This window comes from Halyomorpha halys, unplaced genomic scaffold, assembly GCF_000696795.3.
Source record: "Halyomorpha halys isolate HHAL.00 unplaced genomic scaffold, Hhal_1.1 Scaffold401.1, whole genome shotgun sequence".
NCBI classification, from domain to species: domain Eukaryota; kingdom Metazoa; phylum Arthropoda; class Insecta; order Hemiptera; family Pentatomidae; genus Halyomorpha; species Halyomorpha halys.
The window spans coordinates 757,904-773,886 of NW_027108484.1; the positions used below are offsets into that span (position 1 = coordinate 757,904).

Below are 15,983 nucleotides of genomic sequence, written 5' to 3' on the forward strand. Positions count from 1 at the left end.
ATAATAGAGCAATTTAAAACAAATGGAGAGGAATGTTAATGGTGGGAGTGTATTTGTAGCACAACACCCGTCCACTCATGACCAACGCTACCAAGAGGCTTTGGAACTCGTTTGGTTGGGACATGTTGAACCATCCTGCTTACTTCCTTGATATGGCACATTTATATTTTCATCTTTTCACCTTCTTGAAAACTCCCATGGGTGGAAAAAAAATTTGAACCGATGAATGGGGAGGTGAAAGAAGAGTTCTATAAGGGATGAAGGAGATGACATGATAGTTTTATGTGGAGGTCATCTAAACGTTTGAGTCACAACTTACAACCTATAGAACAGGAAGGGGGTTATGTGAAAAAGTATTAACATGTAGCTCACTCTTTTCAACATCATAATTCAAAAATGTGATTTTTCAAGAGAGCAATTTTAAAGTTCAAAAGTAGAACAAATTTGTTAAAAATAAATTCTAAGCCATCAACTAAAAGTTTTTACTATGCATAGTAATTTTATAAAAATAATTTCTTTTTTTTTTTAGACTAAAAATTGAGTACTCCCATCTTCTAGACATGCTTCATAATTAATTTAGGTGCTATGAATTGGTTGAATCAGCATTTTTTTTTTTTTTATATAAAATCTTTGTCTAAAATCAACTTCATTTTAAAGTAAATGTAAAATTCTTTTTGTACTTAAAAGTATGATAAAATGATACTTTTTGATTATAAAATGTTGGTTAAGAGTTAATTTTGTATTAATGAAAACTTCTTTATTTACTAGTATAATTTACTTTCATTTATAGGTTGATTGGAACTATAACTATCCTCAAAACATCGATGGATTCGTACTTACTTATAGAAAAGTGAGAGGAGGGAATGAAGGAAATATTTCAATCCCTGCAAATGCTACCTCACATATTATTTCAGGACTGGGTAAGTGTTTATTTAAAAACCTACAAATGATTACACAATGGTTTATTATTTGAACTAATTATTTATTGTATCAGTAAATAACAAATATTTATTCAAACGACTTTGTGTCCAACCGATTTGTCGCCAAAGATTGATACAAAAATTGTTTGCTGTACTTTCGCTAATTTTGGTCCCGTCCCGTTAGAATGTTTTTTTTTTTCTTGTCGAGCTATGTAGGTAATGTCTTTGTCTATCAAATGAGCTTATGGAATGTTTTGGGAACTGTACAGTTTTCGAATTATTTAATCAAAAAACAAAATAGTGAAAACATGTTAAACTTCGATTATATGTAATTTATTCATTTGATGATGTTTTAGACCAATTTTTATATAATTATGAGAGATAGTTGACCGTGGATGATGAATGAGGAGAAGATGGTTGGGGGTGCGGTCAATGAAAAACACAAATAAGTACGATTAACTTATTTTAATGTGCCAACGTTTCGGCTAGAGTTTCTAGCCTTCTTCAGGGCTGTTCAACTGTAATGGTGATTAGGCGTTTGATCTTCCAGCGAACAGCCCTGAAGAAGGCTAGAAACTCTAGCCGAAACGTTGGCACATTAAAATAAGTTAATCGTACTTATTTGTGTTTTTCATTGACCGCACCCCCAACCATCTTCTCCTCATTCAATTTTTATATATTTTCAAACTTAATTCCTCATGTTAGAGCACTCGTCCAATTGTTGAAAAACTGTATCCCATAAAATTATTTATTCTTGTCATTATAGTTAATATATCTTGGTAGTATTATATACCTAACTGCACTGCAATGTCATTAACAACATAAAATACTGCCGAGATTATTATTATTATTTTCTTTATTTTAAGGATATGGAATAGTGATTCTAAAACCCTTTTTTCCCACTTGATAAATGGATTGTAATAATTATTATTACAATTTTATTTTTAATTATTGATGATTCAATGTATAAAAAAGATTTATTATTATAATTTTCCTATATAGACAGCAGCTCGTGGTATGATATCAGCCTAAAGGCCTACGCAGGCAAAATGTATGGCGAAGATTGTTCAGTGACAGTTTTGGTTGGCGGTGATGGTTCTCTTCCTCCCCCAATATTAACAGAAGCTGCACCCTTGTCACCTGCAACAATCAGGTAACATGGTGTATTTTTTTATATTTTTTTTATGGTCATTAAATATTTTTATGAAGATGTTTTGTCTAATTATATGAGGAGGTGAGAACCCAAGTGGTAAAAGTGATTATTTTGTGAATAAGAGTTGACTAAATTTATGCTTCAAAATTGTAAATTTATCACTGATTAGTTAGTAATTATTATGGATAATTTCAGAATGTGGTCAATACTAAAGCTTTTCAATCTGATTCAGGCAGTTGATGAAAGCAATAAAACTCTTTTTCGCTAATTGTTGTCTTGTACCTCTTGGCTTCTCATATATTCTCCTAGAAACTTTTGTTTTTTAAGATTATTTTTAAATTTTTTTTCAGAGTTTCATGGAAGCCCCCTCCACATTCATCTGTCTTCCTATATACTCTGGAGCTCGAAAGTAGGGGGAAAATATTAAGAACTCTTGTTACGTAAGTTTTTTTTTTCTGAATATTTATTCCTTTACATTATTTCATTGGTTGTTTTATATTTTAATAAACATATTTTGTGATTATGCCTAATAACAAAAGTCCCACCTATTATAACAGTTCTTGATATGCATTAGACCTGTTCTAGGTTCAGATTATAGATGGATAAAACTTGTGACTCCAAATAATTTTTAAATAAGTATTTGAAATATAAATTACTTACATTTTGAAAAAAAGTATTCCAATTATAAATTGCTTTTGGAAGAAAAGTTGTCAAATACAAATTACACTCATATGTTTTGGAAGCTTAGTATTTTAAATACAAGATGCAAAATACAAAATAATATTTTGTACTTAACTCCTTTCCCATAACTATAAAATGTACATACTAACAGGCGACATGGAATCTTGGCCAAATGGACAAAACAATTTTATTCATATAATGGACTTACAGTATTTTAGTAAATTGAAACATAAAATGTTGGTGCTAAAATGGAATGGATAGATATTCCTAACTTTTGCAAAAAAGAATAATAATATATATATTTTTTTATCTAGGAATAAGACAGAGGTAGAACTAAATGATTTGAATGGTGATACTGTATATGAAACAAGAGTTAGGGCTCATGGGTATCAGAATAAAACTAGTTCTTACAGCATCAAACTTGAGTGTAGGACCCCTCCGTATGGTAAGTTACGAGTTCTTTATAATTAAAGAGCTATATGGAAAAACCTTTGAGTCCAATTTTTAAGTAATGTAACTTCTTGTTTTAGTTATAAATGTGGTAAATGATGTGAAGTGTCAACCAATTAACAGTTCAGTAGTGTTAGTCACATGGACCCCTCTTCAAGTACCTGCAGTCCATAGCTATAATGTATTCTACAGTAGAGATCTCGCAGCTCCTATCAACCTTTGGCATTCCAAGTCAGTCCAGGTCAATGAGTCATCTGTCAGGGTAAGATGTTATTCACTGAAATAATTCTAAAATTAGCCTGTTGATTCTCTATTTCTGATATGTCCACTGGTTCCATGATTTTAATTATTAGGTATTTTTCTGCTTCTTCCATTACTAAGTTTTTTTTATTGTGATTAAATTATTTTCTTCTATTTTTGCTTTTATATATTTTAATAAAATAAGGTACCATGGTTGTTTTTTGTTTTTTTTAAATTCAGGCTCAATAAAGAGGTTAAAGCATGGGTTCTGAATTTATCTGCATGATAAGTTTAGTGGATTGGTTGTCATATGAATGATGATATTGCTCATTTACTACAATAATGTCATAACTTGAAAATCATGATTTTTTTATTGGACAATTATGAATTTTTGTCTTGTTGAGTGTTATTTTTGACCATCATAAATTTTTATTGTCATCATTGAACATGAATCATGCCTTATTTGTTTCATTTTTTAGTGTAGTTTTACAAAAATTAATATCAAATGCACTTCCTGAAAAATCCTGAATATTTAATGATTTTATTGCAACAAATCACTTATATTTAAATCGTATTAAGGCTTTATATAAAAAATAAAATATCAAAGTTCAAATAATATATAATTAAATTATTGTTTATGGAAATGAAGAATATTATTAAATTAGTTCTTTTTGCAAGTAAAGCTTTATTATTTGAAAAATACTTTTAAATGGTAAATTTTTAAAACAAATTTTTGAATTGGATGTAACTTCTACAATTGTTTGTTTGTCAACCATAGCTGACAGGTTTGAAAAGCAATACGAAATATGTGTTGACAATGAGAGGTGTTGGTACATCGGGACCTGGTCCGCTGTCTCCTAACGTGTACTTCATTCTTTCTTCAACATCTGACACCAATTTGCCACCTGAACCTCACCAACCAAATGCCAACAAAAACTCTGACCAGTTTCTTGGTAATTATAAAGTTTTTGAAAAATAATTGATTTTTTCTTACTTCCATTGATTATAAATATAAGATTATTATACATTTATATATAATATATAAAGTTTTTTGAAATTAATTGATTTTTTCTTACTTCTAATGATTATAAATATAAGATTACTATACATTTATATATATACTGGGTGTCAGGCTACACTATGTTCACTCCCCCTAACCTCTACAATTGCCAATATTTTGGTTAGATTTTTTTTTTTTTTTTTTTTTTTTTGTTTCTGATGATTTGTATATAAAATTAAAAAATATATAAAACAAAATTATTTTAGAAACGATTTGATATGATGATGATGATGATATGAATCCATCATTATAATTAGAGTTATACTGACCAACCGAAGAAACTAAAATGGTTTTGATTATAAAGCATTAATTATGATGATGGATTCACACACAAAATTATGATCAATTCTGAAACAATTTAGTTCATTAAGATTTTTCAATTTTTCACACTATTTGCACATAAATCATAAAAAACAGGAACAAATAGTTACGGTTTTTTATAATTTATTCATTCAGGGTGCATCAGATCAAAAAAGTGTTTGATGAAAATTCATCTTGAAATTTGATCCACTCTCAAATTCCATAAAAAAAAGCACCCTTCCAGAGGAAAATCCAGAGTTACGTGTGAGAACAACTGGATAAAGTTACAACATCAATACATAATACCCTCAAAGGATAAGCTACATGCCTATTTCGTAAAAATCACATCAAAGTTCTAAAAATTGTAAAGGTTAGGGTAAATGACCTTATTTACTGGGACACCCTGTATGTACTGGATTTTAATTTGATAAATTTTCTGAACATTTCTATTTTCCCTATTCCAGGTATTCTTGTTGGTTGTGGGATAAGCATAATATTTATAATAGTCTGTAGTGGGAGTTTGTTGTATAGACGACGGTGCCTGAAAAACAGTGCACAGCCCAGTCAGCATGAAATGACTGCCTTAACTCATCTTCAAGGAACAAAGGTAATATTTTTTTTCTTTGATGTATTTTTCTTTTGAATATTTCCCCTTTCTTTTTTACCTATGTTTTTTTGTCAAATGAACAGAGGATAGGATATATTCATTAGAAATTATTCAGTGATCAGTTCTTTTTACCACAATTTTTTACTTTCTCTTAATTCATTAGTTAGATACACTTTCATTTATATGTTTCCTGAAAAGATTATGTTGGATTACCAAGGATAACTCAAGGTAGTGTGGCTGATCCTTATTTACCAATAAACATTACAAATCACTCTTATCTTATATATTACTTCTATCTCTTCAATCTCCTATGAGGGTTTCTATTTCTCTTCAGCAAACAATAATTGACAGGTGTAATATAATTCTTTATTAGTATTAAATATTTTTAATTATGCTTAAGACATTGTTTAGTTTTGCTTTATTGCTTATACACATATTTTTATGAAAATATGTATAGGATTCTAGCATATATTTTTTTTATGTTGCTATACAGAAGATTTTGGGAAATGCAATATATTATTTAGTTCATAGTACACTACTTTTAAACAAAATGAATCTTGTTTTTTTGTCAAATTACTCTTTGATACTTAGGTACTTGATATATAAGTCGTAGTAAAGTATAGATCTTCCTTTCAATTATTCATTTATTAAATCACATTAAATTATGTATTCGATTTTTTGAGATCCATATCCTATCTTTATCTAACATTTCAGCTTTTTAAAATAAAATTATTAAGTATATTTTAGGTACATGTCAGTTTATTATTGAAAACTGTATTTTTTTTTTTATTTTATGGATAATGTCTTCAACTTCTATTTTAATATTAAATGAAGTGAGCTTGATTATTATCGTTTCTTATTGACCACTACAATTGATTAAGTAGTTTATTGACAGGTGGATCTGTCAGATCCAGTTTTATTTATCTACTTTTGTATCATATCATGATTTAAATATATTTACATTCATTACTGTACTCATTGATTTATTTATTGCACATTGATTATAGAAACTAAAAAGAAATAAATTAGTTCAGAACACCAAAATCTAAGACAAAAAAATATAACTATGGGTCTCTCAGACTCACTGCCTTGCTGTGTGCTCATTATCTAGAAATGTTACCTGTCAAACCTTCTCTGATGAGAATACCATTTCTAATTTCTTTAATTTCTAATAAAATTGATCAATTTTACCATTAACTACACTTGTCAACATTAGTTCTTTGTTTTATTTTTTATAGTTTATCGCAACTATCTGTCCACATACTTGCAACATAGGAAAATTAATGGGTAGTAGATCTGGAGCCAGAGCTCTGGTGTTTATACACAATGTTTCTTACGATGTGATTATTATTTATAATTATAATTACTAATACAATTTGTCCTGGTAGATTATTTTTTTTTTAAATAATGAATAAGGAAATTACAATTTCCTAATGGTAAAAAACTTAAAATAAAAATACAATGTTTTTAATGTGTATTTATTCTATCCTTGGATGTTTTGGGAATCCGAAAATTGTATCTCTTCAGCATTATATAATTCACTGTATGTTTTAAAAATAGTACATCTACAATTGTATACAATTTTTTTTTTTTATCTACGGTAATTAATAGAAAAAGCAATTAATAAATAAAAGATTATTTTAAAATTATATTATACTTATTTAATATTTTAAAGTTATCAGCATAATAATAAATTTTAATTTTTATAACATTTATAATTATGCATTAATGTATTGCTATAACATTTGTTATTATGCTGATAATTTTTAGCGTAATAAATAAGTACAATATAATTTTAAAATACTCTTTTATTTATTAATTGTTTTCTCCATATATTACTAGAAATGAAACATCAAATTGTATAAAATTGTTGATTTACTGTTTTTAATCTATGCTGAAAAGTTGGACATAGTATTCCCGAAACATCCAAGAAGAGAATAAATATGTGTATTAAAAACATAGTATTTTTATTCTAATTTTTGACCTTTAGGCAATTATAATTTTTTTTTTAACAATATAGGTCATATAATAAAACAAATTACTTTTTATAATATTTGGTAAACCATATGACGGTTTGGGAATTCCTACATTAAAATATCCAGAAAAACTCATTTCTCATCTCATTTCATTTGTAATTTTTATATTTTATCTTAAATTTTATTCAAACGAAAAATCAATAATACCTTAATTTAAATTAATAGTTTGTTAAAAATTGTAGAAAAAAAGTATTTATTTTCTGAATCTGGCTCGGCTCAGTCACTAAGGCTAGCTCCATTTTTTTTCTTTTCTTTTTCTCTCCTTTACAGCTCAATCCGTTCAAAACCAATTACAGCTTCTCTGATATTTTTTGCTATATTTTAACAAAATGACTGGAACAATTTAAACAATGGAAGTTCAGTAGTTAAAAAATAATATTTTTAGATTCTGTGAATTCGGCATTATCATTATTATTACCTGAAATATAATTCATTCATATGTTTTTATGAATAATTATCATATAAGTGTCTAACTGGCAATCTCCCATTCTCCCCATCAGCAGATTTTATAGTTTTTAAACTTGCATTTTTTCTAAAAATTATTATGTTAATATTATTATTAGATAAATTACATTGTCAAAACATTTTTTTTTCGAATAGAATACAATTAAAGAAATGAATGCATTTAAATATACTATAATCAACCTATTCCTAAGTTTAGTACTAGTTCCTATTAAATTTTGGTCCCATAAAATTTATACACTGTTTAATGATCAGGTATTAATAGTCTGAATGGTTGAATAATCTTGGACAAGTACAAATGGACATCTCTGGGAATCTCTTTTCAAATCCCAAATTAGAAAAAGTCAATATATTTGAAAGAGGATTGTGGCAGTGACTAACTCATTTCACTTGACTTCTTTGGTGCTCACGCCAGCTAATCATAACATTCTATTGAACTCACCTACCATATCTCTTCCCTTTATGACATCTGCTCTGAGCTAACCTCAATCAGAACAGTTGAGGTAAGCTGTCAGCGGTGTTCTTTCTGTGTAGATGTTATTGAAAGGTTTGCTGGAGATCCTTAGTGTGAGTGTAGGAGTAGAGTTTATGACACAGACTTCCTCTGCAATTGTCTGGACATAAATTGCTTTCAGGTTGTCCATTGATATGATTTTAAGTCCTAAAGAAAACTGCATCATAAATATCTCTTCTTGCTTGATTACTTTTCCAGAGTTCAGATTCAGGCATGAATGGGAAGTCATCCCATAAACACACAAATTTTGTGGCTTTAGTTCCTGAGATCTCATTGAAGGAAGTTTCTAATAGCACTACTACAGTGTGCTGCTTGGTGGAGGATATTCACACTAGGGTCCTCATCATCAAATTGGAATCCTCTGGGCATTGAAGAGGCTTTAAATATACACCCAAGACACATTTCTAAACTATTTCTGTAATACTAACCCCAAAAATCTCTTGAACTGCAGATCTAGAAGAATAGTTGACATCTTCAATGTACTGCTATCTCTATTTAATTTTGCCCTAAGGTTACTTGAAGGGACCTGGGCCTCCATTGTATGTCCATAATGAACTAGGAAACTAGGTATCGGCCAACATGGCCCATCAAAACTCCTTTATTTAGGTTAAGTCTGAAGAAATGTTAGATAACAGCACTTATGGTATATATGGCACAAATGTATGTTGAGTCCATGCAGATTGTGTTAGATCACTTCTCTCGTACATTGTTATTTCTCAAAATCTCATTTTATTTAATATTTCAAAATCATGGTCTCATCATTTTTCCTTCATTCTGAATTCGCCACCTGTTAAATTGTTTTCATTATTAGGAGGAAGGGACTGTGACCATCAGAAATTTATTTTATAATCAGCTTGCTCACATTCTGTCAATATTTCTCATTTATAAGTGTCCATTGTAGTTAAGACCCCATAAGCTACTTTGGCTTATTGATAATTATTATATGTAAGTTTATTAGCTTGCAAGCTAAGGCTGACTTATATAAAACCTCATCTACCTAGTCCTTAATTATGCATTGTAGAAATGTACTTTGTTTTCGGAACTGATGAAAAGGACCAATTTATTTTCAACTAGAAACTAGATTCTCCATGCAATAATGTATTTGTTCCAGTGAGGGAATATTAAACACAGATATCTCAATCACGTTGTCGAATCTGGTGTGACTGGACTCAGTTTGGGACACCACTTAGTCTTGATGACCTTGAAATCATTTGAAAAAATCTCGATATAAACAGAAGAATAAAGGTGGAGCAAATGGTTTGAAGGCTGATTCCAGGATTTCATAGGAATCAAAAATCAAAATATGGTATCATATAACAGAGATTGGTTGAAGAGGCCAGCACTCTCTCATGAACTCACTGACTGTAGGAAAATTAAAATTCAATAACTTTGGGCTGTAGTTCTTGTAGTTTTGGGTTATATTCTTCTAAAAATGTATTTGGACTAAAGTAGTTTAGATATTTACCATGGTTCATGAATTGTATTACTTCAGGAAGGAAGTCTGATAGTTTGCGGCTTAAACATACTTCAACTCAAGATAAATTTGGGATACATGATCGGGTTCCCTAGGGTGTATCATATAAAACAATAGAACAGTCATTTTCATTTTATAAATTGGTTAACTCCATCTCAACTGTTACATTTTCTTTGGACATCTTTCTAATTAGTATTTAAATGACATAATTTTGCCATGTCTGGTTGTATCACATGAAATGTCTATTATTTTGGGTGATGTTAATAAAATATAAGTAACAGTTTAGTTGTAAGGAATTTAAACATATCTTCTAATTTTAAAGTGTAATAATGGACCAATTCTTTGACCTGAATAATGATTGTTCTCTTCGAGACTTACAATGTAATAAGTCCAAGGTTCAAAATTAAATTTGTTCATTACCCATCAAATCAACCAGTGGCTGATTACTTTTTTAAAAATCTTGGACCATTTTATAAATATGCACAGCACTTTTCAAGAATTTATTTACTTTCAAGTTCATTGGAAGAATCCTATAAAAACCAAGAAGTTTACTTTATTTAATTTCTAAGATAATATTATGTCTATTCATGTTTTGTTGCTATTATCTCAGAAAATTGGTGTTTCATGTGAGCAATTAGATCAAATAACTCATTAACTTTTTCTAATATTCAGAATTTGGGCTGTTGTTCTTTTAAATCAAATATCTGCTGATTATAATTTATAATGCCATAATTTTAATTCAATTTTGTTTCATTTTTCGGTACTAAAAGCATTTTTTGTACTACAATCATAATATTATTTATTTCAGTCATTTAAATGCATTATTTGGACAGGTAGGGGTCCATAATGGTCCAGTGAACGGATTGAAGCTGTTCCCAAACGGTAGAGTTGTTAATGGCCACGCCCTCCGCATCACAGAAAATCCACAGGTATATAATTTTTTTCTGAGTGATATATATTATTACTTTAATAAGTGATAACTACCTAATTATAGAGCTTTATTTGTGAAAAGCACATTTCTGTCTAATATTCTCATATTAAATAAAATGTCTGTTTTAATTAACATAGGTCTTAAAAAATCATAAGCAGCTGGTTTTATCAGTCAGTTTTGAACTTTTTTGATCAATTCAATATTTTTTAAACTTTTTTTAATTAATTTAATTTATTTTCTGAACTATTCAACACTTATTGGGGACAAAATATTATTTTTATACTGTGAGAACATTACAAGAACACCTTCCTCAAAATTCCACATTTTGAATCTGGCTGTATACACTTTGTTTATGAAGTCTTAGGAAAAGGATCCTTTTGGCTGATTCTTCTTCTGCACAATATATCCTTCTAGATTTAGTTGATTAAAGAATAAACACCACTTGCATTATTCATTGCTTGATTGATAGGAATCTGAAATTTCTGACTTATTTCTAATAATAAGTTGTTGAAGAAGGTGTCCTAAATTAAAATGAATCTTCATTATTTCTATTAAAAAAATTGTATCAATAAAATTATTATTTCTTTACATTACTATTATTTAATAGGATCATTTTGCAATGGTATCAACTCTTAAGTTTTATATAATACGTTATTTTTATTTTCCAAATTTTGACTCTTCTAATCCATCAGAAACAAATTACTGTATTTGCTAGGATATAGATGAAACCCCAAATTTGTAAATAATTTCTTGAGAAAAATGTTGAGGAGGAAAATTTAAACTACTAATAAGAAATAAATTTTCAAATTCAATCTACTGTTATATATCCTCTTTCTTTTTAAATATATTAATATATTTTTTGCTATGTTTTAACTATAAATCCTTGCAGGTAGCCACTTTCCATAACACAAAATATTATTTTAACTATAATAAAATCAAATTAATATAAATAAAGTTAAGTGTAAATAAAAAACATTGTAAAACAATACAAATAAAAGTTTTTGTAGTTGATGTATTGAATATTCCTTAGATGTATTCCAACTATTGCAGCAGTAGAGTTGTTACCTGATGTTTTCGTTTTCTTTAGATTCTATGAATTCAGTCTCTGGTTGAAACTTAGGTATAAAATTAAGTTAATATTAATTGTTTGTTTTTAACTTATTCTAACCATGGCTATAATTATGACTATTAGAACCAGTGGTCTTTACTTTTGGAATAATAAATTAAAATGTTAAAAACTTGTTTTGTCACTGATTGAAAAATATTTGAATATCACTGATTTTGAATTCAATTCGAAAATACATCTAGTATAAAGATTTTTCGGCTCAAAGGCACAACCAACTCTAATTGTTTCCTTTCCAAAATTGAAAGTGTCTGCTTTCTGTAGTCAATTGAACAAAAAAAAAAAATTGAATGATTTTTAACTGAGTTCACTTTTCAAACATAAATTTCTGCTCGAAACTTCTTATTTTAAACAATAAAATAATTTATTAAATTATGAACTACTTATTTTTTAACAAGTCTCAGTTGAATATACAGATAGATATTTAAATATTACATGAATTTTTAGTTCCTCCTCTACACTGTTCTTTTTTCAATTATTTTAATTTGAGGTAAGCAGTGGCCTTCCTGAAGTCATGACCTTGAGCGATTTATGATCTTGAAATTAAAATATTACAAAAAAATATTTTAATGTAAAAAATACTTAAATCAATTTACTATGACGGAATAAAATTATCTTACCTTCCTTTTCATAAAAAACTCATGAAATTTAATAGAACAGTGATCCAATTTGACATAATAAATTTTTTAATTTAACTTTTATGTATACACCTGCGTCTTAGTTTTGTTCAGAGTGCAATTCACATTCGCTTTATTTCCATTATCTTCATTGATGTAAAAATATCTCTCCAATACATATAAAAAATAGAATAGTGTGCTTAAATTAGATTCTTACATAGATAAGTAGTACCATAACATCATAAAAATATTATGAAGAAGTTTTGAAACTAAAATATATCTTTTTGTTTCGGCTTGAACTTACTTAATTAGGTTGGTATTCTCAATTCTTAATTCTAAATACATTTACATCAGCAATCTTCTCTTTCAGAATATAATCTTAGAATAATACATCTAAGAATAATACATACAATCTTTGTCTTACTTCTCAATTCTCAGTTTTAATGTGTCATTTTACTTGAACATAATTATCATCTGATAATTAATCAAATCTTACACTTATTATTTATGTATTTTGTTTGTAATTACAAAAGTAGAAACAAAAATAAACTGAAAAAGCCAATTCTTCTGGGCGAATCCATTTTTCCAAATGTTCAACCTCTCATTTTACTTGATACAGTTTCAAAAAAGAAACTTCGATCTATTTTTGGGTAAATACGGTTTCTCATTTTGGTAAAGCATTGTGTCCTATTATTATGACATGTAATCAAAAACGAAAAATTAAATCTTATATTATTGTTGTAACTTCTGTGAGGTTTTGTTTACCAAACAACTTTAAGGAATGATAAAAAGAAAACCATTCAGTGACACTATTATTTAAGTATGATTTAACTATCTAAACAATTTTGTGGTGGGAGATAATTCATCATTCTTCACAGGTTATGCTTCATGTCTACTGAACTGAATTCTAAATAATTTCAAAATTAGAACCAGGAAATATCTTATCTAAAAAAATACCCAAATCTGTTAGATATAGCAATCAGGACAGTAGATCTATGTTTAAAATAGTATGTCATTTTTTCTCTAGTTTTCTTTCCAAGCCATTAGAATAACTTGTTTACCTGCCATCTTCTTTGACAAAGCAAGAGTTTTTTTAGGCTTCTGTAAAATTTGGCTTTATAGACACATTAATTTTTCTCATACTACTATCAGTTTGTTCACATAATCATCTTAAACATTGAAGTTGTTAAATAAAAAAAAAACATTGAACATTAATGTTGCTTAATAAAAAAATAGTTGTTTAATCTAGAAGTCCCTACGTCCATTTCGAAAAAGGTCAGTTTCCTTATTCATAAAAAGTAAATTGAAAAGAAACACTTAAATTGATAAAAACATTTCTAAACTGAATTGAAAACTGTGGGAGATATGATCTTAGTGTTTGTCAATCATTACCTTTTATACCTTTCATTTTATTTTTTTTTAAATAATTATGGCAATATTTCTCTTTGTTGGAAACAAAACTTGTTGAATAATATTTTGTATTACATGTTCTTTCTGTGAATAATGTCTGAATTGAAGTATTATCTATTGCATGATATAGCGGCTGTTATTGGTTGCTATGTTACAAGTGTCCTCACCATTTATATGGTTTATATTACTCATTTTTATATCTACTTAATAAAAATTTGTTTTAATTTTTTTTTTTTACCAAAACCCAAACCAGGATAAACTCACCTCTTGCCGGGCCAGGTAAAGAATGATTACCACTGTAAATATACGTAAAATGATATTATTTTCAAAAGGAAAGTTTTTTTTTGTACTAAAGAAGAAATTTATATGATTAAGAACTCGATAAATCCTATTTTGCAATGTCTAAAATATAATTTTTTTAACATTAAATACAACTTTCGAAACATAACAAGGTTCTTTCTATACATGAACCAATAAGGAAGAGATTTGATCCACCAAACACGAAGACATTGAAACCATTGTGGTGAAATATTGGTTTACAAGGGTCAAACATTATTATGATTTCACATCTAAAAATAACCTTTCATCTCATTTTTCATGTTTATTGTTTATTATATCCAGGTTCAAATCCGATAGATAATTATTTATTCTTTTACTGTAATCGTGAGTCAATTCTGTGGTCTTGGAGCACATCTAGCTTCTATAAAGTTGGTTCCCATAATTGAAGGAAGAACCTAATGGTTGAGTGTGATCATGATCAAATCACCCCCTTGCCCAACCATTGTTCATGAAACAATACTTACAAAGTACTGAACTCCTGACCATTCATGGGTGATAGCAGTACGGGTATTGTTTAAAAATTTACAGATGACAGATTTTTGGATTCAACTTTCATATATGAAAATGTAATAAAACCTCATATATTTAAAGCTAACATTTATTATTATTAGTATTATTATTATTTCTGTTGTTATAAAGGTTCTTCATTGAAAATAGTAAACCTCTACATAATTAACAATTGTTTATGATGCTTTTATTATAGTATATAAATAAATATAAAACAAAACAATATTAAGCTATTTTTCCATTGATTAAAATTTTATTCTACTATTACCTAACAACTATGTTATAAAAATAAAAATATAAGATAGTGGCTGATTGATATCTGGTTATGTTCAGAGGGAAAGATTAAGAATAACCTAGCCACTCAAACTATTTCTCCAAAGTTCTCTGCCAAGTTATCGAGCTAATTAAAAGTATGAGGCCATTATAGCCGAATATGTAAAGGTGTCACCTCAAGTTTACTAGAGTCGGTTGACTTTATTTCATTGTGGTCCCATAAAATGAAAACTCGAACTTCTCACTCTAGTTAGAATAGGTTAATGTTTTGTAGGACAACTCCCTTCCTCTCTCCTGTATGTCAGAAAGTATTAAAAACTGTTTTTATGTTCTATATTAATTTTTTTCTTCAAATCTTTCAGTGCCAACCTGGAGGAAGCGGGAGAGATGGGCGGGAAGAAATGTCTCTCCTCAATGAGACAGAGATGAGCAACCTGGATACAACTCTCGGGAGCTTAGGCTAGATTCTAGCAATATTTTCTACCATGCACACAAACCAGTACAAAAATCATTAGGAGGTAACGGGTATAGAGGCAACCTTATCCACTCCATAACTTAGGTGTTAGTCATACATTGCAAAAGCTGTATGAGGAGTTAAGTATGCACACCAATTGCTTTAATAATTTTTACATATATTAACATTTGGTTCCTAAGTTTTATATGAATTTTTGTTTTTATTTTCTTTTTTCTTTGTTTATTATTTCTTTTTTTTATGAGACCTGTTTATGAACCTCAGGCATTATATTGTTTCCTTCAAGTTTTTCGTAGGTTTAATTTAGAATTATATTTATTCAGTTATAAACGATTTGTTGATTAGTTATTGTATTTTATGTTTATTTCAGACGTAATGTTTTCCTCTGTTTTCATTTTTATATATATATAAATA

General features: G+C 28.4%; 1 protein-coding gene across 4 annotated transcripts in view; it reads left to right on the forward strand.

The window, feature by feature from the left end:
- Window positions 1-15,964, forward strand: part of LOC106682312 (protogenin) — a 337,489-nt gene extending 321,525 nt beyond the window's left edge. Inside the window, exons 13-21 of one of the 4 annotated variants that reach the window (XR_001343399.2) lie at window positions 791-920; window positions 1,923-2,073; window positions 2,424-2,513; window positions 3,069-3,199; window positions 3,285-3,466; window positions 4,223-4,397; window positions 5,269-5,411; window positions 10,735-10,826; window positions 15,460-15,964. Coding sequence is in view for 2 of the 4 variants with exons in the window: in XM_014423095.2 (XP_014278581.1) it covers window positions 791-920; window positions 1,923-2,073; window positions 2,424-2,513; window positions 3,069-3,199; window positions 3,285-3,466; window positions 4,223-4,397; window positions 5,269-5,411; window positions 10,731-10,826; window positions 15,460-15,561 (1,200 nt within the window). In the remaining 2 variants the exon portion in view is untranslated. Of the gene's footprint in view, window positions 1-790; window positions 921-1,922; window positions 2,074-2,423; window positions 2,514-3,068; window positions 3,200-3,284; window positions 3,467-4,222; window positions 4,398-5,268; window positions 5,412-10,705; window positions 10,827-15,459 lie in introns of all 4 variants that reach the window. The other 3 variants (XR_010843263.1, XM_014423095.2, XM_014423096.2) reach the window with 3 other exon arrangements.
- The last annotated feature ends 19 nt before the right edge of the window (window positions 15,965-15,983 follow it).